Raw genomic sequence first — 25,122 nt, 5'->3', positions numbered from 1 at the left:
ACCTGTAATGTTTCATACTGATTATTTTTCCACATAAAATTACAAAAAGAATAATTTTTTTCCTGTAATTCCTTTTTTTTGTAAAGTGCAACAGTGAATAATCAAAACTGATGTTTATTTATAATGTAAGATTGACAAAAATATCATGAAATCACTTCTTAAAATTACCTTCACAACAGTATGTCCCTTTTTCGGTAAAAAATACTTTAAAGTTACTGACCACTTAAAAATACCAACTTACAATACAAATAGAGTAATTTGTCTGTTCATATCCATATAACCTCAAATTTAATATTTACATTTATAATAAAATTTGCTTTTCTTCCAAATGATAAAAAAACTGAATTGGAATTAAATTAAATTAAATCATTCTGATTGCTTTCTGTTCAAGCCAAATGTGTTACAAAGGGTTGAAAATAGGTCCACCAAACACTTTTATTATATATCAACAATTTTGAAATTACTTTATGCTTACTACCAGATATGAAGTTTCATTAAATTCTTGTTGTCTACTACATATGCCTGTTATATATTTTTGTGGCAGGAGTTCCATTCCTTTACAATAACCAGTTTTAATTTGTTAGTCTGAGGTTTGTATTCACTCTCTGAGTAACAACTCAAGCTGTTTCTAACCATGTGCTGAGTTTTCACTTTCTAAATCATTCTTAAATACATTCAAATCTGAACTTTCTTTTAGACTGGGTGTATCATTACATTTTGTCAGTGAGAGTAGAAGTACATGGAGAATTCACTGACAGGAAACAACATTAGAAATATCATCATCCTCAACTCATCTACTCTACTGACACCGACACTGTCAATGGCAACACTTTCACTTCTTCACGAGTACGAATGTATGGAAACATCTTCTCAGTAAAAGTATTTCTGAAGGTGTGTATGTGTGTGTTAGTATCAGGATCAGAGAACGACAGCTTTCTTCTGTTCCAGTTCAGATTCACTCTGATCCTCTGGAGCTTCTTCTTTACTGAGAGAGCAGTGACAGGAGCTGATGGTGAACATGCTGAGTATTTACCTTCAAATAACTCTATTCTCCATAATCTAGACCATAACTCTCCCTTCCTCTGCACAGACTCTGCTAACACACCCAGGTCCCAATATTTATTGTCTCCAACATCAACATCCCAGCTGTGAGTACCTGAGTTAAAGCCCTCAGAGCCCAGGACAGAGTAAAACCAATTAGTTCTCTCTGGATTATCAGGAAGCTGCTGCCTCTCTCCTCCTCTCACACTGGTCAGATCTTCAGACAGGATGAGGTCTGGATGAGCAGTGTTTCGGTCCAGAATGAGAGGAGTGTAGGAGACCATGTACTTCATGTTCTTCCAGATGTTGAAGGTCAGGTTGCCCAGGTGTTTGGCCTGGTCTATCAGAGCTCCTGAGGGCAGCTGTGGATCATCCAGCAGGGGGCAGCGCTGGACTCTTTCCACTGCAGCCTTATAGTTGTGCAGGAATGAGACGTCTTCAGCTCTCAGGTCCTCCTCTGTGGCTCTGACTGTGTCTGAAAGAGCTGCTATCTCTCTGCTCAGAGCCTCCATCTTCTCCTTCATCATCCCACTCTTCTGCTCCTCTTCCTCCCTCAGTGCAGCCAGCCTAGCCTCCTCTTCCTCTGCTAGAAACTGGTGAAGCTTCTTAAACTGCTCCTTAATCTGCCTCTCTGTGTGTCGGGCCTGGACCTTAATGTGTTCTGCTGTTTGATCAAACTTCACTTGAACTTCTTCACAAACCTTTAACTTCTCCTTTAAGGGCTCCAGAGTTTCCTGAAGTTTCTTCTTGTGGTGTTGTGCAGCTTCATCGATGGGTCTGAATCTGTGATTGGTGTGTTTTTCTGAGTCTCTGCAGACAAGACACGCTGGCTGCTGATGGTCCAGACAGAAGAGTTTGAGTTTCTCAGAGTGCAGACTGCAGAGAGCCTCTGAAGCTCTCTGATCTCTCTCCTGTAAGAACAAGGAATACATAGTAATATGAGTTGTTAATTTTTTCCACTTATTTTTTTTCTTTTTTCGCTGAATTGCTTTATTTAGATACACTGTAGGGTGTACCTTACATTACAAGGTAGACCCTGCAATAAAACAACAGAGAAAAACCCAACAGTCTTATGACCACATATGAGCAAATGCACTTTGACTCCCTTTTAACAGGAAGAAAGCTCCAGCAAAAAGAGTCTCAGAGAAGGGCGGCCATCTGCGACGACTGGTTGGGGTGAAGGGAGAAAGACAGGATAAAAGGCATGCTGTCAAAGAGAGCCAGAGATTAATAAGAACACATGATTCAGTGAAGAGAAATGTATAAACACAGAAAGGTGTGTTCATACACTGTGAGAAAGGTGACCAAAGTAGCAATTCCCCAGCAGCCTACACCTAGTGTAGCATAACTAAGGGAGGATTCAGAGTCACCTGATCAAGCCCTACCTATATGCTTTAGCAAAAAGTAATCTGCATAGCAATTTAATAAAAAAACTTCCAGATAACATCTTATTTCATAATGTAATCTTCACGTGCTTCGTCCAAAGCACACTCTGTTAATTCACTCGTTAATTATAGTCATACTATTAACTCACTGTGTCTTTCGGGATTCCCTAGCTTAGCTCGTAGCCAAGTCACTAGCAGCATGGCCTCTTCACCTGTCTCTCACACACTTTCCTGTTCAATGTGTCAGATATTTAGTTACTCCTCAGCCTTCCTTAGTGATAACAATGCTTGTGATAAATGCTGCCTATTTGCAACTCTGGAGACCAGAATGACTGAATAGGAAACTTTGCTTTGAACCCACGAAAAACCCATGGGTAGCCAGGCCGCTGTAGCCAATGCAGCCGAGGGTAATAGCTGCTTGGCAGCTTGTCCTGAGCAGCTGGGAAAACAGCTGGATGATGGTGAGCAGGAAGAATAGTCCTAAACAGAAGCTCCGGTACACTACCAACCCGTTCAGTTGTCTAACCATTTTTCCCCACTCTGCGAAACATCCACTGGGGATCAAAATCTCAAAATTAATGATTCTCTACTGAGACATGAAGCTAGAGACACAGCAACCATAGCCAATTGTTTTCCAGGGGCCAGAGCAGGTGACATTAAGGGAAATTTGGCTACGAGTTAACGTAAATTCAGGGAGCAGTCTTCAGCACAAGCTTATTAATCAACCAAAAATGAAAACAGCCTTTTAATTTATTAATTTATTAATTTAACAGGCAGAAGATGGAGAACCAGCTTCAGCAAAACAACGTTGGTGAAGTCTGGAGAGGCCTCAGAACCATCTCAGGCCACAAACATCAGAACTCTCTGCCTGGGAGGGATGTGAGGTGGGCAAATGAACTGAATCATTTCTTCAACAGATTTGATTCAGCTATGAGGCAGTCTCCAAGATCAGCTGCAGACTCACCCACCCCCACTGCTGCTGTTCCACCTCTGACACCTCAGACACTTCACACCTCCTCTATTCACCCTGCTCACTCCTCCCCACCCCAAACAACAGCATCCAATACACAATCAACACAAGGCTCCAGCCTGTCTCTCTCAACCACCCAGATTAGGAGGGAACTGAGGAGGATTAAAGCCAAGAAGGCAGCGGGTCCAGATGGCAACAGCTCGAGGGTCGTCAGGTCCTGCGCGGACCAACTGTGTGGTGTGATGGAGCACCTCTTCAACCTGAGCCTGATACTGGGAAGAGTCCCATAGCTCTGGAAAACCTCCTATGTTGTACCAGTGCCAAAGACTTCACGCCCCAAGGACCTCAACAGCTACAGGCCGGTGGCTCTGACATCCCACCTGATGAAGACCCTGGAGCGGCTGGTCCTGGCTCAGCTTCGGCGCCTTGTGAGCCTGGCATTGGAGCGGATGATGCCGTCATTCACCTCCTACATCGCTCCCTCGCTCACCTGGAGACCGCTGGGAGCACTGTGAGAATCATGTTCTTTGATTTCTCCAGTGCCTTCAACACTATTCTTCCCACGGTCCTGAAGGACAAGCTGGAGGACTCAGGAGTGGACCATCACCTCACTACCTGGATTCTGAACTACCTCACCAACCGACCACAGTATGTGAGGACTCAGGGCTGTGTGTCGGACAGGGTCGTCTGCAGTACGGGGGCCCCACAGGGAACGGTTCTGGCTCCGTTCCTCTTCACCATCTACACTGCAGACTTCTCCCATAACTCCACCCAGTGCTTCCTGCAGAAGTTCTCTGATGACTCTGCAATAGTCGGCCTCATCAATGATGAGGAGTACAGAGGACTGACTCAGGACTTTGTGGACTGGTGCCAGCTGAACTACCTCCAGATCAATGCCAGTAAAACCAAGGAGCTGGTGGTAGACTTCCGCAGGCACAAACATCCTCCACTGCAACCACTGAACATCCAGGGTATGGACATTGAGGCTGTGGACAGCTACAGGTACCTTGGTGTTCATCTGAACAGCAAACTGGACTGGACTCATAACTCAGACGCCCTCTACAGGAAAGGGCAGAGCAGACTGTACCTGCTGTGGAGACTCAGGTCGTTTGGAGTGGAGGGCCCACTCCTGAAGACCTTCTATGACTCTGTAGTGGCCTCAGCCATCTTTTATGGTGTGGTCTGCTGGGGCGGCAGCATCTCTGCTGGGGACAGGAAGAGACTGAACAGGCTGATCCGCATGGCCAGTTCTGTTCTAGGATGCCCTCTGGACCCAGTGGAGGTGGTGAGTGACAGGAGAATGGTGGCTAAGCTGTCATCCCTGTTGGACAACATCTCCCACCCCATGCATGAGACTGTGACAGCACTGAGCAGCTCCTTCAGTGGGAGACTGCGGCACCCACGGTGTGGGACGGAGAGATTCCGCAGGTCTTTCCTCCCCACTGCTGTCAGACTCCACAGTAAAGACTTTAACTGATCAAACACACACATCCACAAATGTGCAATAACACTAATAATAATAATCTTTTCTGGCATCGTTGTATTTTTACTGAGTTGTATATAACATTTGTATTCTATTTTTATCTTATTGTATATTTTATTCTATTTTATTCTACTGTATATAGTATTTTATTTTATTCTGTACAGTTGTGTACTGTATTTATTCTTATTTTATTTCATTCTAATTTTTGCCTCATAGCATTTGCACTGTCCACTTCCTGCTGTGACAAAACAAATTTTCCACGTGTGGGACTAATAGAGGTCATCTTATCTTATCTTATCTTAATTCATTTGAAAGCCAGATGCTCAGCCTTATCCACCGTAGCTGCAAAACTAAAAAAACAAAAAAAAACAAAACAGTCTTATTTGTGATTATCTATCGTGCACCTGGGTCTTACATAGTTTCTGTCTGATTTCTCAGACTTTTTTGTCTGATTTAGTGCGCAGCTCAGAAATAATTATAAAATGATTACTGTGGGTGTTTATTGGGATGCGCACAGCCTCAACACGATAATAACTCTGTTATTCGAGTCAACTGGCTTCTTTCAAAAGAGAGAAAACCCACCCACCACTTTTATTTACCATCTATGATTCAACATGGCGGTACGGACACACGCAGCAGCTGCTCCCTGTCCCGACAAACAGTGATCCTGTATTTGTTTTGCTCTTTTTCTTGTTTTTGATAACGCTCATGCACTCATGATCTCTAAATCAAGAGAAGCAAATCCACAAGCTTTTCAATCATGGAAGAGCTCCAAATCACACTGAGGAACTGCAGACTGCTTTGGAGGCATCTACCATCAGCTACCCCCGCTACTAAATCTCACCCACAGTGGAAACATTTCAGGTGGTGTGAGAGGAGACAGAAGATGGGTAAGTGCGGAGGCATCTGGAGTAAGCTAACAGCTATTCCACACAAATCTGCTATTCCATATCATCATATTGTCCAACTGCTGAATTCACTCACTGCTCTCGCACACATGAACTCCAGACCTGCATTCACCTCTTCCCTCTGAACCCCCACCCCCTCTAAACCACCACTATTGCCTTTTCACTGACTGTCCCAACCCAACTTGCACACGGACTTGCCCACAATCACTATGATTGTGTTGGACACTGCTGTTTATAAAATGATATAGTATTGTATTGTGCTGCACATAAGACTCCTATTTTATTTTTATCTTTTTATCTTCATGTTTTAGTGTACACTGAGGGCTATGGGAGCATTGCAGTTCCAAATTTCTGTGTATGAATGGTCTTTTACAATAAAGCTGACTTTGACTTGACTTTGACTAATCAACCTCTAGATCTTGTTTTAACATAGGACATGGAAACTGAACATTTAACACTGTTTCCTGAAAACCCTCTCTTGTCTGATCATTTCCTCCTTCTTCTTTTTTTTTCTCTCTCTTGCTCTTGACGAAGGCGGTCGCACTTTTCTCCTCTCCTCCTCCTCCTCTCCCTTAGCTTCCCTGCTTAGCCTCTTATGTCCTTTTCTAGTCTCGTGTTTTTTGTATTACTTTTCCCTGGAACACTCTCTCACAGTCTGTTCTCTAAAACCTAAAAGAGGAATTATGGATTGGATCAACTGGTCCCTAAATGCAATTGACACCCCTTTCTCAACAAGAAGTTTGGGCTTGGGAGAGCCTGAGTGCTGAAGATATCTACCTATTCGAACCATGGTAACAGGGTTGCTGATCGGAGCTGGCTTGGCGATGACTTATCGAAGGATTAAGAAAGCGGAACCGGCTGTTCAAACCCCCACAAGGCTGCCCGCTGGGATAGGAACGATGGGAGAGGCGTGAGTTCTCAAAATGGGCTCATTGAGTCCAGCACGGATAAGTTCTTGGAGAAGCTTACGGCTGCCGTGAATACTCAGAATAAGATCTCTGAGTGCAAACTGGATTACATCTCGGAAGGGCTAGCTCGGAATAACATCTCTGGGCGCAAACTGGAAGACATCTCGGGGAGTCACACTGTCGTGAGTTCTCAGAATCGGCTCCTTGAGCACAAGAATGACAACATCACAGAATGCAAGTACAGCGAAGCTCGCGGCTCTCCAACGAGAGACCAGTGCTGGACTGTAGAACAGCTTTGAAATTCATATGAGCTGATCGCACTAACGTAAAAAGCATCATCACTTCATGCGGATACCCTCTTGGTGCCACCTGCGGTCGCAAGACTGGAGGCGAACAAAAACACCCTGATAACGACTGTGTTTAGACCGTTCCTTCCCATTCCATGCAAGGCCACCTGGGTTGGCTGGAAGACTGTTTACTTAGCCTAGCAGGGCGAAGGACACTGTCTCAGCTGAACTCTGGACACGCACACACATACATATACACTGATATGCACACAATCATCCCCCCTCCCTTTCCAAACGCCTTTGACTCTTATTCCCTTCCGATGCTGGCGGTGGATCAAGGAGACCAGCGCATAGGCTGCAGGCCGGATGTACTGTCTAAATCTGCTGTCTATCACCCTTTACCCACTCCTGTTGCTTGTCATGTGTTTCTTTGGTGTATTTTAGTTTTTTTCATGTGCTATGTGCTGAGGTGTTTTTTTTTTCTGTTCTCAAACTGATCTAGCTGTTGGAGCTCAGTCTGGGGGGAGTTATTTTTTTTCTCCTTATCTTTCCTCATGTGTTGCATTTTCCATTGTTATACTTCTCTGACCTGTCTTCCCCATGCGATGTTTTGTGTAATGTATGTATGGTCGGAGGGTAAGATGGCACCGCCATTGCGTGCAATAGGTCGGCAGCCTTACGAAATTTCCCCTTGTGGGACTAATAAAGGTATATCAAATCAAATCAAATCGAATAACATTTAAGTTTACAATAATTGATTACACAGCAGTAGTAGACTTTATCACAGTAGATGTCTTTCTGAAAGTGCTGTAACTAAATTTAAGTATATAATCCAAGCGCTGTTATCATTTTCAATGCCCTGTACCAACAATTAGCAGAGCAGCTACCTGAACGCTACTCCAAAAGAGTTTGATACTTTTGTTAATGATTTTGCCTCCTCACTACGTACGACACTGGATGCTGTAGCTCCTGTGAAAATAGAGACTCAAATCAGAACTACTTGACCCCCTGGTATAATTCTCAAACAAGTAGCCTAAAGCAGATAACTCGTAAGCTGGAGAGGAAATGGTGTGTCAGAAAACTAAAAAATCATCATTTAGCCTGGAGAAATAGTTTGCTAATTTATAAGAAAGCCTTCTGCAAAGCCAGAACAACTTACTATTCATCACTGATTGAAGAAAATAAGTGCAAGCCTAGTGTCTTTGAAGATTTTCAGTCATCCAGGTCATCGTAGTCGAAGAAGCTTCACGGATGTTGATAAGAGGTGAAACATCTTTAAGAAACTTTATATTTGAAGTCCAGATGCTTTTCTCTCCTAGCTCCTTTTTTTTCTTTTTTCTTTTTTTTGCCTGTCCCATTTGGTTCATCAGCCATCAGAATTGTTGTCTGAAGACCAACAAGGATACCCAATGGATTTATTTTGTCAAATGGATCATCATGGCCTTGCAGTATTGGTCCATTTGATCGACCTTTGTTGTTATTATTTATTTTATTTTTAGTTGTTACAGACGGGACAGACATGACTGGGGGATATGAAAGGGAGAAAGAAAGCGAGGAAGGAAAAGAAAAACAGAAGGGAAGAGGGACAGTGAAAAAGGGCACTTAAAAAGAGAAAGAAAAAAAATCTCCTGGATCACCTGTTGAGAGAAAAAGAAGAGAAAACAAGCAAAAACAACAAAGCAACATACTAAACACAACACCATCGCATTAATCTAGCTAAGTGTAAACAGCAGTAAATACTAAATATTGATTGCTGTTGTGCAGCACGCAGGACCGATAGCGCACAATGTGCTTTGAAGTAGCAGCTAAGAAAGGTGTAGTTTATGTCTATGAACAGTGAACACCCGTGTGCACACCTGTGTGGATCAGCGCGCTGTATTCAAAAGGTTTCCCCATGTAACGGTCTTCTAGAGGGTGTAGAGGGCCATAGCCCCGTCCCCCAGGGCATGACGCAGGCATGGAGGAGATCCAGGCTCCAGACATCCAGAGGCCCCAGAGTGCAAGAGCCCAAGGAGTACCACCGGAGGGGCATCCGTGCCACCCTCCTGGGAAGGGCTGAAGAGATCCCCAGACGAGGGGTCACCCAGTAGCCACAGAGCAGAAGCCAGAGGGCGCTGCACTGGCGTGCCCGCCGGCTCTGCCGGCAGCCAGCTGTGCCAGAGTGAACCGAGCCGCAGGCCCAGAGGCAGGAGGCCCGAGGTCCCCCAGCACCCCGGAAGAGGCCTGACCGAGCGACAGGCACCAGGCCCCGCGAAGTAGCCACCGGGAGTGAGCCGGTACATACCTGAGCGCCCAGCCCCGTACACCAAGAACCACCAATGCACCAACCCCTGAGGGCATCAGTCACCGGCAGGGAGTGTGGTGAGGGGAGATAGGCCTCCACACTTTGGAGGGCCTGGGAGTTCCCAGAGAGGTGGAGTCTAAGACCCGACCTGACATATAGACACAGACAAACAGGCACACACAGACACAAACATGCTTTCCCACCCTCATGCACACATATACAAACACTCAGCACTCACCCAACTTAAGGATAGACATACACGGACATGTACACACAATCACACTCCCCAAACATACTCTATGCCCCGGGTCCAGGTACCCTCGCCCCCAGAGGGGGAAACGGCACCTAGACCCAAGAGGTGTTACCCTTCCCCCTGGGGTGGAGGCAAGCAGACCGCCCCAGGCTCCGCAGCAGCAGGGAGACCAATCGGACGGCCAACACCTCCTCCCAGCCCCCCCGCCCCGATGGCTAGCAGAGAATGGGAGTGTGTGAAGACCCCATACCTCCCTCCTCCTGCTCATATGTAATCTTGCTGCGTGTTGTTCTAAAGTGCATTTAAAACAAGGGAGGGCATGGTGCTGCTGCCAGAGAGCAGCAGGTGTTAGCACAGCCCCTCCCGAGAACCCTCAATGTCTACATGGATTTAAAATTGAAAGGTGGGCACCGGCGCCAGAGGTAGGGTTGAATACACAGACCGTTCTCTGGACGCCGTTAACGTGGCCACCCTCAAGGCCCTATATATATGTGTGTGTGTGTGTTATGAGAGTGCGAGTAATGTGGATGTCTAAGTTGTGGAATAAAATTGCACCCTGGTGACACACCCGCACCCCAAGGCCCCACCTGTATGGGTGGGTGTGGTGGAGCGGGAAGAGGGAGGCAGCCGGGGATGGGGAGGAAAAGAAGGGAGGGGCAAGATGCCCCTCCCTAGGGCCAGCTCCCCCGCTGACCCCAGTAGGCACAATTAAGTAACAATTAAGTTTAACATCCAGGCATCCATGAAAGAATTTATGAAATTTAACGGAGTTAGAAGTTAGCAGAGAGTTAGATTGCTAGCTTCCGTCCAAAAATAATATACCAGGTTCAAACTGAGGGTTTTCTGAAACAAATTAAGAGGTACAACTCTGCTATCATTTCTAAAATAAATGAAGACAGGAAATTAAACAGCAGTGACGTTTGTAGGGTTACTAGGGTTGCCAACTCCCTGAAAAAAAACTAAGGGACGCCTTATGGCCAGGGCTGGGCGACCCGATTGTCTTCACCCTTCCCAGTGTGGGGAATTTCTTAGCTCTTTTTTTGTGTGTGTAATTATTTTTTTTAACCATTTGACAAAGTGCTTCCCTTTTCAGCTCAATACTTTTGTTTCTAAACACGGAGCGATTCCGTTTTTCAAGGGAAGGTTGGCAACCCTAAGGGTTACTGAAGTTTGGCTAGCTGTATATAATGATGTGCTACGTGACTGCTAGCTAGACAATTATGGTAGCATAATATAAACAGTGAAGCTAGAGGATGAACGCTAATGAAGGGAGGACTTTTTTCCACACAATAAAAGTTAATGTGAGGGTTAGTTATTAATATACTGCTGCATTTGCTGACCAATAGTTATATCATAAGGTTTTAACTAGAGATGGACCGATCCGATATTAGGTATCGGTCCGATACTGATGTAAATTACTGGACCGGATACGGGCGAGAAAAAAAAAATGTAATCTGATCCATTAAATATATATATAAAAAAAACATCTCACACAACTTGCCACTTGGCGTAAGTCGGCTCATCACCGTAGCCTCGCTAGCAAACCAGCATTTCCATCTCCGAGGAAGTTATCCCAGAGAGAAGGTAAAGCAAGTGTGTAAGTTCATCTCTGAATGTTTGTAAAGCATTCCCACATTAAGCTTAACAACCGATATATAGAGTGGCTGCCTCTCTCTCTCCCTCACCTTCCTGCGGCTACTTCAGTCGTGAAACTGCTTAACGATCAGCTGATCGGCTTTTCTGTCGCGAGTCCGTCTCTGTTCTTTGTTTTTGGGCCCACTTTGCACCAGAAAGAGGAAACCAGCAGCTGAACATCAGCAGCACGTTTAACCTTGATTTACTGTCGTTAGAATTTATTTAATATTACTTTCTAGACCAGGATCCTTTTCTACATAGCTGACGGCTGGTAACTGTGCAGGGGCGGATCTAGCAAAGTTTAGCCAGGGGGGCCGATAGGGCATGAACAGGGAAAAGGGGGCACAAAGACATACTTTTCTTTCTTATTCTCATTTAAAATGTCTAGCTTTTAATAAATAATTATCTGAATCTTACACCCAAAGTATTAATCTGATGTCAAATGTATAGAAGTCCATTACTGTATATAGTAACTCCTAAGTCTAATATACCCTAGTAAGCTATAGTACTTTTTCCTTTGGGAAAGTACCATCTCTGAATTCTGCAATTCTGTTGAAGAAAGATGTTGAATCTATTTAATTATTCTTGAAAAATAATTTATTTCTGTGCGTTTTTTTCCACCCTGCACCCTGATGTGATTTTGACGGCGGCGCGTCAAAATCACATCACTGATTTAAGATGACACAGCAACAAGATACAGCACAGGTGTCGAACTCCAGGCCTCGAGGGCCGGTGCCCTGCAGGTTTTAGAGTTGTCCTTGATCCAACACAGCTGATTTAATGGCTAAATGACCTCCTCAACATGTTTTGAAGTTCTCCAGAGGCCCGCTAATGAACTAATCATTTGATTCAGGTGTGTTGACCCAGGGTGAGATCTAAAACCTGCAGGACACCGGCCCTCGAGGCCTGGAGTTCGACACCCCTGAGATACAGCAACACAGAGTCTTCATTTCAACTTGGGTCAAAAGTGTGGACTTCAAGCCATATACCAGATTTTAAGTTGTGTCGATAGGGCGCGTTCAACCAGAGGCATGTTAAAAAATATACACAATGTTTTTTTCTGAACAAAACTGGTGTTGACAACGGGAAGAAACAGTAAAAACAGTGTTTTCTACAGACAGCGCTAGCAAACACTCTCCGCTTGTGAGTGAAAAAAGAAAAAGAAAAAAACTATATCAATTCCCTATTGATCTTAAAGTGTACTATGTCAACCAATCAAAAAATTGTATAGCAACATCTGGCATTTGGTTATTTAGGAAGAGGGGGGAGATTTAGGAGTGACACCAGCGAGAGAAAGTGGGCAAGTGAAAGAAAGAGAGAGAGCGAGTTTTCATATGTGAGACATTAGTGTTTGGAGGCTATAGTTAGTGTGTTGTGTAGTCATTGTTTTGTTTTGTGTGTCAGTTATACTGCTGAATGAAATAGTGAATTTCACATTTCCTCCAAAAAGCCACCAAAGGTAGATTCCGGTGTAAACGCTGTTCCCACATGGCAAACAGAACTGATACACCTCCTGCTGTCAGACCTGCAGGGTTTATGCCTGTGGTATTCTCCTCTGTCTTATAGTGGACAGAAACTATTTTTTTGGAGTGGCACAAAGCATTTGTGTGCGTTTTTATTTGATGCACCCAATTGTTCTGTAAATAGTTTTAAATGGTTATATAAAACATGCCTGAGGCCTTGGCTGCATGTTTAGGTAAATACTGTAGTACCATATAACTTTGTTATTTGCAAAACTTGTGCATAATTTTTAGAAATGTATCATTTCAATGCAATTTTCATTTTCTCAAGTTATCTTTATTTAATATTAACTTGTGAGTAGGTCTTTTAAGCCAAGTATAAAGGTTACTCACATGTGTACTCATTTCTCTGACACCACCTTCTCTTCAATGCAGTCTTTACAGAATCTGTAGCTACATGAAAGAACATTAGGAATACTGAAGACATACCTGACAGCAGAGATCCTCCTCTGATCTGGAAGCCATTGAGTCTGTGAGTGAAACTGAAAAAAAGCAGACAGGAAGTACAGTCAGTCCTGGCTCCCCTCCCTCCTCTACGACCTTCACTGAAACTTCCTTTGAGTCGTGTTTTTGCTCAAACTCACATTCAGTGTGTGGAGCGTCAGCAGCTTGAAGCAGCAGTGTTGGAGTTTTCCACTTTTCTCTCCTGTAGCTGGACTCACTCAGAGGAAGCTGCTAGGTTGGTCTGAACTCAGTCTGATCATCTGTGTGTCTCTCTTTACCAAGGATGAAGAACTTCCTGTTTCCTGCTTTGGCGCAGTTGGGTGATGTAAGAGTCAGAGCTTTATTCACCTTCCCCTTGTAAATCCTATAGCTTTGCCCACAGCATAGATCTGTTTCATTCTAAGGTTCAGACTTCTGAACTCTGCCTGCAGCTCAGAAAATATTAAGATGGAATTGAGATGGAATGTTACCTCTCTGATGTGGAAGGAGCCTGAGCTATTGCATGAGGTGTCCGCCTCTAAGCATGGCTTGGGCTCTGGAACCTCTCCTAAAGATGAACTGGATTGTTTCAGTCTGGAGCTGCACTCAGTAAGGGGCAGTGGGCAGGCATGGGTAAACTTGTATGCCTACGGCCTTCTGCCAGTTCATTGGGGTTTTATCAGCATCGCTCTGAGATAGGATATTTCTCATTTTAGAGACTGCGTAAATGAAAGAAAGCAGTCTTACACATTATTGAATATGCTTATTAAAGTCATATCCTGAGATGTTTTTTTGTTTTTGTTTTTTAACACTAATGTCCTTTTTTCACTTACTTGGCTTGACTCACAGCTCGTCTCTACTTGACTGGGTTTTGGTCATTTTCCAGTACAGTTGATTACAAACCTAATGTTTGTGTGGTCGTTAAAGCAACATGGCCAAAGGTCCTGTATGTGACACTGATTCTATTCACTTTATACAAAACCCATTTCCAGAAAACTTGGGACTATTTCTAAAACTGCAATAAACACTAAAATATGTGATTTGGTACGGCATTCAAACATTTAGTTAACGGGCAAAGGCGTAAACAAAACATTTTAAGAAACACATTTAAACATAAATGCCTGCAACACATTCCAAAAAAGTTGCAACATGCAAGTTTAGCATTGGGTCACATCCCCTTTTCTTTTAATTACACGTGTTAATCTTTTTGGAACTGAAGAAAGTAATTGTTGCAATTTTACAACTGGAATTTTTGTCTATTCCTCCTGTAAGTAACACTAGAGCTGTGCATCAGTGCATGATCACCACTGTCTGATTTTCCTCTTCATGATGTGCAATACTTTTTCTATGGGAGACAGATCTGGACTGCAGGCAGGCCAGTCAGGGACTTTATGTCTGTGAAGCCAGCCTGTTGTAATTTGTGCGTAATGAGGCCTGTTGAAATACACATGGAGTTGCTAGGAAAAGAAAACTTCTTGATGGGAATGTGTTCCTCCAAAGTTCCTGTGTAAGCCTCCGCATCAATGGTGCACACAATTCACAAATCCCCCATGACATGGACACTGATGCACGCCCATTTATTGTTTGTTTTTGCACCTTTCTTTGGTAACAATCTGGCTGGGGTTTTCTCGTCTTTGCAATGTATATGAGATCCAATTTCCCCCAAAACAAGCTGAAATGTGCACTCGTCTTACAACAGAACACATTTCCATAGTCTTGCGTTCCATGTCAGATGATCTGAAATCATTACCAAATTTAGCTTTTATTGCAGTTTTAGAAATTGCCCCAACTTTTCTGGAAGTGGGGTGTCATGGACCTGGGTCACCCAGTGTTTTGAGTTTTTTTTAATTATGATGATGATGATGATGATGATCTTGTCTTCCAGTTTATTCTGATGTTGTGTTTAGACTTCTTAGGGTTCTGGTACAGTGCTCCCTGTTTAGTGCCCGCCCATGTGTTCCGTCTGTTCTCTGTCTGTACCGTGTCTCGTCAGTGTAATCAGTCAGCCGTGTCTCCCAGCTGTTTCCTTTCAGTCCTGTTCACCTCTTGTATTTAGTGTCTGCGGCTTTCCCTTCTCGCCATCGCGTCATCCCCCATTCTTCACTGTGTGTTCTGTTTGCCAACTTGCCTGCCTGGTAGTTTTGCTTTCCCAGTTTAACTAGTTGTCTGTTCTGTCTGCAATCCCACAGTAAAAGCCGTATGTTTTGAGTTCACTTTGCCTCCACAAGTCCAGCTCTTGGGTCCACCATTCCTGCCTCCCTTCACACAGCCATGACATGGGGCTTGCACATGCTGCCCTTTAACAGTATCATTAGAAGGCACAGCATATATTTTCAACGCTGTACAGATAATACCCAACGTTATCTATCCATGGTCTGTGATCCTGAACTGCTGGACTATCTTAAACATATAAAGACCTGGATGACCTTCCTGATTCAAAATCCTGATTAAAACATAGGTCATTGTAACCAGCCCTTAAAATGTGCTCTAAAAATTATTTTGTTAGTGTATTACTTGCTCCTGTATTTTACATTGCTATTAGTAGAATGTTGGTAATTAATGAAATGAACTAGATGTGTGTGTTTTTAATAAATGTATAAATATTTCACATTTATAATAATGGCTTACACAGCAATTGGGAATACATTTCATTACAGTAGATGTATTTCTGAAAGTTAATAATTTTACCAAAACTGTGACTTTAGCCTTGAGAATAGAGGTAAAAATTAGTGAGCAAAAAGTATGGCTTCATGTCAACAAAGAGTACAACAGATGTGTAATTGTACTGCGTCTTGGACCCAAGACCCCTGTAATACAGTTTTGTACTCATACATTCGGAGTAGATTCTGAGTTCCCTGAATTCAATTAGTCCACAATGTTTTTTTTCCAGCTTCCCCTGTGTTCTCCTGTGTCAAGTTTCTCTGCTCATTACTTCCTCTTTTAATTGATTAGTTTTTGTCTCTTTTGTTTAGTTTAGTTCCTGTCTGTGATTGTATTCATTCATTTCACCGATCTATAGTACTGAAGAGAAAAGGAATTAAAATCAGTAGAAGCAAGAAAGAATACATATGTTTGAATGAGAGGGAGATAGAAGGTGGATCAGCTTAAATACCTGGGGTTGTGATGATTTAGATATTGTTAGTTTACAGCAACATTTGCCTCAAAATGCTTTATATTTGCTACTTTTTTAAAAATGTATGTAAGTTTAAGTAAATGTAAGTGTAACTACTCTCAGGCATGTTCTGAGAGTAGTCTTTGGTTATAGTTCAATAGTTTTAGTGCCAGTGGTGGGACAAAATTTTGTTTATTCAACACAAATGAACCCTGTTGTATACCTCAGAACTGGCTCCGTTTTTTGCATTCTCAAGCAAGCGGTCTCAGAACACAAGTGTATGCACAACACTGTGGGGCTGACTGAAGTTGACGAAGGCCGAGCTATTAACATGCTGGCAAGAATTCAGAAGGTATAGTATGGTGAAAGTTGTTCAAGGACTGCATCACTGATCACCGGACACATAAGATAGAATCTGTTTATCATTAACATTTATAGCTTTTGGCAGTTCATCGTCTGAACTTTGGAATAAAACATATCCTGAGTCAGAGGAAGAAACACCATTTACCAGACTGACAGCAAGGGAAACAGAAAATCTGTCTTTTTGTCAAGAAGCTGTTTAGGTCCATTAACACCTGGCCACTGAGGATTAGGACTAATGTTGCAAGTGCGCAGTTTGACAATTTAAACAGAATGAGATTAACAGGAAGTTAATGGCTCCAAAGTCATGATAACAGCAAATACCTAGATTACCTGTGCTGTTGCCCTTTACCCATCTGTAATGTTTTTTATTGGTGTACATACATGCTTGGTGAATGTTGAGTGCTATAAAAGAAGAAAAAAAAGTGGAACAAGATTTGGTACTTTTTCTACAGTTAATAATAATAATAATGATAATAATAATAATCTCCAAAAGTTGATTCTGGTCATCTGGACGTAGCATTTTCAGTGGGAGAAACGTTTCGTCACTCATCCAAGTGACTTCTTCAGGCTCAGCTGACTGCAGTTTTCCCCAATCTTGTAAACAGTACATTTGCACTAAAACTAGCACCACTGAATGAACAATGGGCTGGGAGGTCAGCTCCTTCATCATAATTATGACGCTGTTAAGTGCCAGGTGAGCTGTGATGTCCAGAAGAACAGAATCAACTTTTGGAGATTTACTTACCTGGATGATTGAGCATACATCAAGACGAAATAATAATAATGTAATGCTTTTAATCATTTTCTGCTATTAGCTACACAAAATATTACAATATTAAGAGCAACCTGTTTGAAGACTAATATCAGATAAATAATAAAATCAAATTAAACTTCATAGTGGTTTTCTTTTCTTTCTTTCTTTCTTTTTTTTTTAGCTCTTTCTAATTATAGGGCCCAAAACTTTTAAATATAATTTGTGTGTTGAGCATTTAAGAATACATAATAGATATTTATACAGTAATACATTGTACATATATTTATATTTCCAGAACCACAAAGAGATAGAAGAAATCGAATAAAGCCGTTTGATTGGCCGTTATGTAAAATAAATAAATAAATAACATGTAACTTAAATACATAAAATCATATACTTGTAGGATTAGGGCCACCGGGAAAAAAAAGTGGGCACATCTTTTTCTCTTCTTTTCCAGAATTCAGAGATAAAAGTAAGAATTCTTACATTAAGGTCATTTTTCTCAGAATTCCGACTTTAATCTCAGAATTCTGAAAACACCACACACGCTTCCTCGCTATGATCCACTCTCCTCTGGGAGTTCAGAAGGCAGGGATGGATCTCTGTTAAAGGTGCGGCTGGCACGTCTCCATTTGAAGGCTGAAGAGAAGGCCCAGAACAGGCGGGCTGAGCTAGAGCTGGAAACCAGAAGGCTGGAGATAGAGGCAGACAAAGCTGTAAGGCTGTGAAAGCTTGAACTGGAGTCTCAGCCACAAGCCTCATCTGCCTCTGCTGAAAATCTCAGTTCCACCTGAACATCTGCTTCTGCTTTCGATAACAACAACAACCTTAGAGAACCTGAGGTTGATACATACTTTGCAGCATGTGAACGTATTGCTGGAAAAAGGGGACCCTCCTTGATAAGTGGTGCATTGCCTTAAAAGCAAGGACTAAGATGCCTTGTGTGTGTTGGCGTTGTTAGAACCCATCTGCAATGTGTTTTACTGGTGTACATACACTGATACATGCTTGGTGAATGTTGAGAGCTATAAAAGCAGAAAAAAGTGGAACCAGATTTGGTACTTTTGCAACAGTTAATATAATAATTATAATAACAACAACAACAATAATAATAATAATGTTAAGCTTTTATCATTTTATGCATAAGCTACACATAAATCTTACACATTATAACATTATGGACACAAAGAACAACCTGTTGAAGAGTAATACCAGACAAATAATAAAATCAAATTCATCTTCATAGTGGTTTTCTTTTCTTTCTTTCTTTTTTTTTTTAGCTCTGTGTAATTATAGGGACCAACATTTTTAAATAGAATTTGTTTGTTGAGCATTTAAGAATACATAATAGATATTTATAGTGTTGAGATGAAATTATTTGAAGTGCCTCAATTCTATTCTTTATATTAACTAAAATGCCATATAACCACATAGTGTAGTATTAAGGGGACACGGCCCTGAAAAATAAAGGCATTAGACTACGTGTACTTGGGGGGCAGAATGCTGCAGACTCTTGCCCATGCTTGCCTGGGAAAAAGTAGATAACAGGGGACCATCTTCTAGTAGAAAGTTACTGAGACACTGTTGTTTAGACTGCTTCTGTAATAGAACTGTTGGGGGCACACCACCATTATGAGATCCACTGCAACATGTCATGCAGGACGCATCTCCCTCCTAGAAGCAATTGTGTAAGAGAATAAAGTGTGAAATGGTCTACTAAGCAGTGTTTTGTCTTTTATCAGATTGCCTATGAGGAATCAAAAGAACTCGGTGAAGTTATTATATTTAACAACAATAATATTTTGTATCTATATATATTTCCAGAACCACAAAGTGATAGAAGAAATCAAATAAAGGTGTTTTATTGATCATTATGTAAAAAATAAATAAATAAAATGTAAAAGTGAATACAATAAAATAAAGAACTCATTAAGTAAAGATTTTCAAGAATATAATAAAATATGTAACTAATAAAATAATTAATAAAAGGTAACGTAATATTACGAATACATGCTATTCATGAACAGTTAAGACCTTGGAAAACTTCAACTTAAATACATAATATTATATAGTTGTACTCCTCCCTCCCATAAGGAAGAGGATCAGGGCCACCGTAAAAAAAAAAAGAAAAGAAGAAGAAGAAGAAAAATGGACATGTCTTTTTTCTTCTTTTATAGAATTCTGAGAAAAAAGTCAGAATCCTGACTTTTTTCTCAGAATTCTGAAAACGCCACACACGCTTCCTCGTTATGATCCACTCTCCTCTGGGAGTTCAGAAAGCAGGGATGGATCTCTGTTAAAGGTGCGGCTGGCACGTCTCCATTTGAAGGCTGAAGAGAAGGCCCAGAACAGGCGGGCTGAGCTAGAGCTGGAAACCAGAAGGCTGGAGATAGAGGCAGACAAAGCTGTAAGGCTGTGAAAGCTTGAACTGGAGTCTCAGCCACAAGCCTCATCTGCCTCTGCTGAAAATCTCAGTTCCACCTGAACATCTGCTTCTGCTTTCGATAACAACAACAACCTTAGAGAACCTGAGGTTGATACATACTTTGCAGCCTTTGAATGTATTGCTGGAAAATGTCAAATTCTCAGCCAGCCAGAGGGGTTGGTTTTGTAAAAGCTGAAGCCTGTAATGAGGTCCATGGTTGTGGTGGTAAGGTGCCAGGCCCAATGTTCCCTCTAAGCTGCGCACGTGCGCAATTGCGCACTGCTGGCACGGTCTCTGTGCACAGAAAATCTGTGTTGCGCACAAAAAAATTTTTTTAACCTGAACTGAAATTAAAATTAATACTTTAACAATTCTGTTTTGCAGTGTTAGTCAGTAAGTGACTGGCTGCTCCCATATGGGATTAGAACGATGCCACCTTATCCCACAGTCCAGCCAATAATGCGATTCACATTCGTATATACGCAGCCAATCAACGTGGTTGACAGGCTATGACAGCGTCCTTATGTGCCGACACCGGTGTTTTAGCTGGCAAAGCGGCGTGGCTGATGTGGAATTAAGCCACGTTAATGACAACGTGTACAACCATTGGAGAGGTGAGCAGGACAGACGGAACAATTGACGGGAAAAGTGTGGACTTTATACCAGTTTTTAAATTGTGTTGATAGGCCACGTAAATCCAGAGTTATGATAAAAATCTATGCAATGTTTGGTTGTGTTCCTGAATACTATCGTTGCTTATATTTACTGTGGGAAGAAACGGTAAAAACAGCATTTTATAAGGAAAAAGGCTCAAGAGCCTGTGAGCAAAAACAAACCCCCACCCCCCTCTCTCATTTCTATTCGTCCAAAAAAGTACCATGTCGACCAATCAAAAAAATGGTATGGCAACGTGGCATCTAGTTGTTAAGAAACGGGGGGAAGTTTTAGGGGTGACGGCGGTATTTTGAGACATGAGAGATTTGAGACGTTTAGCGCAAATCTTGTGTAGTTAGTGTGTAGTGTAGTCAATAGTTTTGTTGTGTGTGTCAGAACAATGAGGCGACTGCTGAATGTTACAGGTGTTACAGCAGTGATACATCTCCTGTTGTCAGGCCTGCAGGTATCAGGCTGTTGTTCTCCTTTATCTCATAGTGGACAGAAATTACTTTTTGGAGTGGCACAAATAATTTGTGTGGCATCAAATTTGATGCAGAACAGCTGATTGTTCTGTAAATAGTTTGAAATGTTTATTTAAAAATGCATTGGCTGCATTTAAAAAAAAATAGCTGCAAAAAACTTAGTTGTTTGCCAAACTGAGTTACTTTTTTGAGGATTAACTATATAATTAATTGCCCAACATTGGTCATTATATACTATATTTTGGGACAGAGAGTTACAGGACTCTCTCCCAGACCACAGACTCATACTCATAATACAAGTCAGAGCTTTATAAAAAAAAAAAAAAAGAGGAAAGAGGAAAGAAAAAAAGAAAGTTGTGTTTTCGAAATTGGAGTTCAAGTTATTTTTACTTCCAATAGTGTTAACATACTACACAGGTCAATGACTAGATTTTTTTTTTACATTTTCATTGTAAATAGGCTGAAATACTTTAAAAGTAGTCTAACATAAATGTAAATGCTGTGATTTGATTATTTTAATAAACATGTAACTTGGATGGATTCGGTGCTGGCGTGACCACAGTGCACACGTCTGATGTCGCTCACAGTGGTCCAAGGGATCGCTCAGGGAGTTTGTGTGTTCGCTCAGACACATTAAAAATTAGAGGGAACATTGGCCATGCCCCTGTTTCGAACATTTCATTTTTGATGGCTCAGTATCGCTAACTGCCAGTCCCTCTGATTGAAAACCTGTGCGTATTTTTAGGGACACTTGAGGTTCCCAGACTGTCGTTCTCTCTAGAGTTTTACCTTTCTCCACTGAAAGTACGTGTGGTTGTAATTCTGTGTTGCATGGGATAGAGATGGGTTACGTGCCCAGACTAGTTCACCAAGTTTTTGTAAAGTCAGAACTTGTTACAGGATTTTTCCCCGTTGCCATTTGCCCGGCCTTACTGATAGACGATGTGGCCATGTTGTTGGGGAATGACATTGCGACAACCAGTATTGGGCAAGTTACTTTGAAAAAGTAATTCAATTATAGTTACTAGTAACTTCTTCAAAAAAGTTACTAAGTTAGTAACTGGGTTACAATATTCTAAAAGTAATTAATTACTTGAAAAGTGACTATTGCCTTACTTAAAAAAAAAAAGTTTAACCCTCTGGGTTAGTTAGTTATAATTAGTTAGTTATAATTAATTATAATTATAATTGGTTAGTTAGGTAAAATTTTTAACTACTTTTGATTTTCTTTCCACATTTCACCTTTAAAAACTATTTACTTTGCCTTGTTTGGTATCATTCTTTTCAGCACAACCTCACGTGTCTGAATTTACAGTTGTGTTCTCATTTTGACAAACTGTATTAACACAATTGATCTAAAATCAGACCAAGCATAAAATCATAGTAGAAAAAGTTATATTTTACTGTAACAACCATAAACGTCTTTATTGACTCATATTTCATAACTTTAAATGCAAATATTAATTGTCAATTTTAAAATCCTATGCACAAGTTTTGCAAACAACAAAGTTATTTCCATCCATTTACCTTTTACAGTTTTTTTTTAAAAAAATAACCATTTCAAACTATTTACAGAACAATCAGCTGTTCTTCAATAAGATGCCACACAAATTATTTGTGCCACTCCAAATATTTCTGTCCACTATAAAGGAGAACATCACAGCCTGATACCTGCAGGTCTGACAGCAGCAGGTGTATCACTCCTGTTTCTACCTGGAGACAGCAGTCGCCTCATTGTTCTGACACACAACACAAAACAATCCACAACACTACAACTAACTACACATGAAAACACACTAACTACACACTCCAAACACGCTAAATCTCACAAATCTCTCACATCTCAAAACTCGCTCTCTCTCTCTCCCCATCACTCCTAAAACTTCCCCTGTTTCTTTTTTTGCTCATAAGCAGAGGTCTCGCTGCGCTGTCCTTAGACATTAAACATGGCGAAACTATTGAGGAAAAAACTCCGCGTATATATTGTTTATCATGACTCTGGTTTTACGTGGCCTATCAACACAATTTAAAAACTGCTATATCATCTTGTTGCTTTGTCTTGAAGTGGTCATGTGATTGACTTACCACGACTCCTTTATTCTTCCTCAGTCAAACAGCAGCACTCATGTGATTGTTTTGCCTCCTTAGCTCCACGTGTTGTGCTAGACAATGATCGTGATTACCGTCCGCGGGAGCTGTAGCGTCCAGATTACTTACAGCTACTTCCTGCAGCTGATATAAGATGCGGTAAGCTGAACACAGCTTCAACCGTCTGTTTGTTGAAAATTAGTAACGGACCGCGTTTCCTTGTTAGTAACTGTAACGGCGTTGTAACGACAGGAATAGTAATTAGTTAGATTACTCGTTACTTAAAAAAGTAACGCCGTTAGTAACGCCGTTACTTGTAACGCCGTTATTCCCATCACTGGCGAGATCCCCCTAAATCAGAAGACTTCCAGATGTTTCTGCGCAAGCAAGTAAAGGTGGCGACATTACCCTCTCTGATTCTTTGTTGATATCTTCTATTTTCTGAGGAGAATGATGTATAAACTGAAAGAAACAGTGTTCTGTCACCTGCAGACCCAGTGAACCCAAAGTAAAGTCAAGCAGATTGTTATGCCTGCTATGTACAGGCATAAAATCCTGGCTCTTGCTCATGAAAGCCAGTGGTCTGAAAATGTGGGTGTCACAAAAAAGATACCAGCTTTTATTGAAGCATTTCTTTTGGCCTGGTATGAAGTGTGATGTTTCACAATTTTGTCGTAGTTGTCATGTGTGCCAGATTGCAGGTAAGCCTGACCAGATCATACCCCCTGCCCCCTTGTGTCCCATTCCTGTAGTGGATAAGCCATTTGATCCTGTCATAGTAGACTGTGTTGGTCCACTACCAAGAACAAAATCAGGAAAGTAATGTCGTCTCACGATCATGTGTGGAGCTTCCCTGAGGCTGTCCCATTACATAAGATTGCAGCAAAATCAGTTGTTAGGGCATTGACAACGCTCTTTACGGTATTTGGCCTGCCAAAGGTCATACAGACTGACCAGGGTTCAAACTTTCAGTCTACGTTATTTAAACAAGTTGCTAGCACTAGCGCTAGTGTTAAACATGTCGTGTCCTCTGCTTATCATCCTGAATGGACAGCATCCTATCATAAGTCCCTTTGCCAGTGTCCAGGTGACTCAGGGATGTGTGGAGCAGTTGTGATATGGCATCGTCTGTGAAACGATCAGTCAGCTGTATGTTGCTGAAGGATAAAATATTGGTCCTAATATCTATTATTTTCAACATGTCTAAAGACACACTCCAACCTCTGTTACATTGCAGGGAAACAGAACAACCTTTTTGAGTTCAGAACTTTTATGGTCAAAGTTCTCAAATGGCTTCTCACTGAATGGCAGTTTATTTTCAGAACTTTGTGAGAGGTTTTATGTTCCTATCTGTGTGGAAGAAATCAGGAGAACCTGTTTATCTGTAACCTTCACAGCTTCTGGCAGCTTGATATCTGAACTTTGGAATAAAACATCCTGAGTCAGAGGAAGAAACACCATTTATTAGACTTATCATGACAACAAGGGAAACTGAAAATGTATTTTTCTCAAGCTTTTAGCTTGATTCACATCCAGTGACTGAGGAGTAGTAGGTCTAAGTGTATTGTGGGACAAATTCACTCGAGTTGCATTAAGATGAAGTCAGTGGCTTTCAGGTCACGATAACAGCTGACTGTGCTGTTGGTCTTTAGCCACCTGTCACAAGTTTTATCAGTGCACATACTCTCAAATATTCTGGGTGGATTTTGGAGGCTATAAAAGGAGGAAGAAAATTGAGTTTCCGGATTAAAATGTTTTCATATTTTTTACAAAGTGATCACAAGGAGGAAAAAAAAGTCCATAAGAAGAAATCATCAGACAAGATTTAACAAGAACTGCACTAATACAACATCACAGACCTCGGGAATAATTCAAATCTAACTTTGTATGAACTGTGGATTGTTTCCCCATATTCTTTGTTGAAGAAAATTTCTTTAATCCAGATTTGGTACTTTTTGTCACACTTACAATAACAACAACAATATTAATATTGTTATACTACTATATAACACTATGTTTCTATTATTTGATCCTTTATTTAAATAATGAGATCAAGATCTATTAGTCAAAAGTGACCTGTGTACAAAAAACTACAAAAACTGAGACAAAAAGCCACATAACAAAATGACACATTATAACATTAT

General features: G+C 41.4%; 1 protein-coding gene across 1 annotated transcript in view; it reads right to left on the bottom strand.

Annotated features, from left to right (window-relative positions):
• Positions 1–25,122, bottom strand: part of LOC135932628 (uncharacterized) — a 305,408-nt gene that overhangs the window by 64,255 nt on the left and 216,031 nt on the right. Inside the window, exon 5 of the mRNA XM_065470128.1 lies at positions 24,989–25,010. Within this exon, the coding sequence (XP_065326200.1) occupies positions 24,989–25,010 (22 nt within the window). The remainder of the gene's footprint in view (positions 1–24,988; positions 25,011–25,122) is intronic.

The sequence above is a fragment of the Pelmatolapia mariae genome, linkage group LG3_W, assembly GCF_036321145.2.
Source record: "Pelmatolapia mariae isolate MD_Pm_ZW linkage group LG3_W, Pm_UMD_F_2, whole genome shotgun sequence".
Taxonomy (NCBI): Eukaryota; Metazoa; Chordata; class Actinopteri; order Cichliformes; family Cichlidae; genus Pelmatolapia; species Pelmatolapia mariae.
This window is presented reverse-complemented; position numbering and strand designations above follow the sequence as displayed.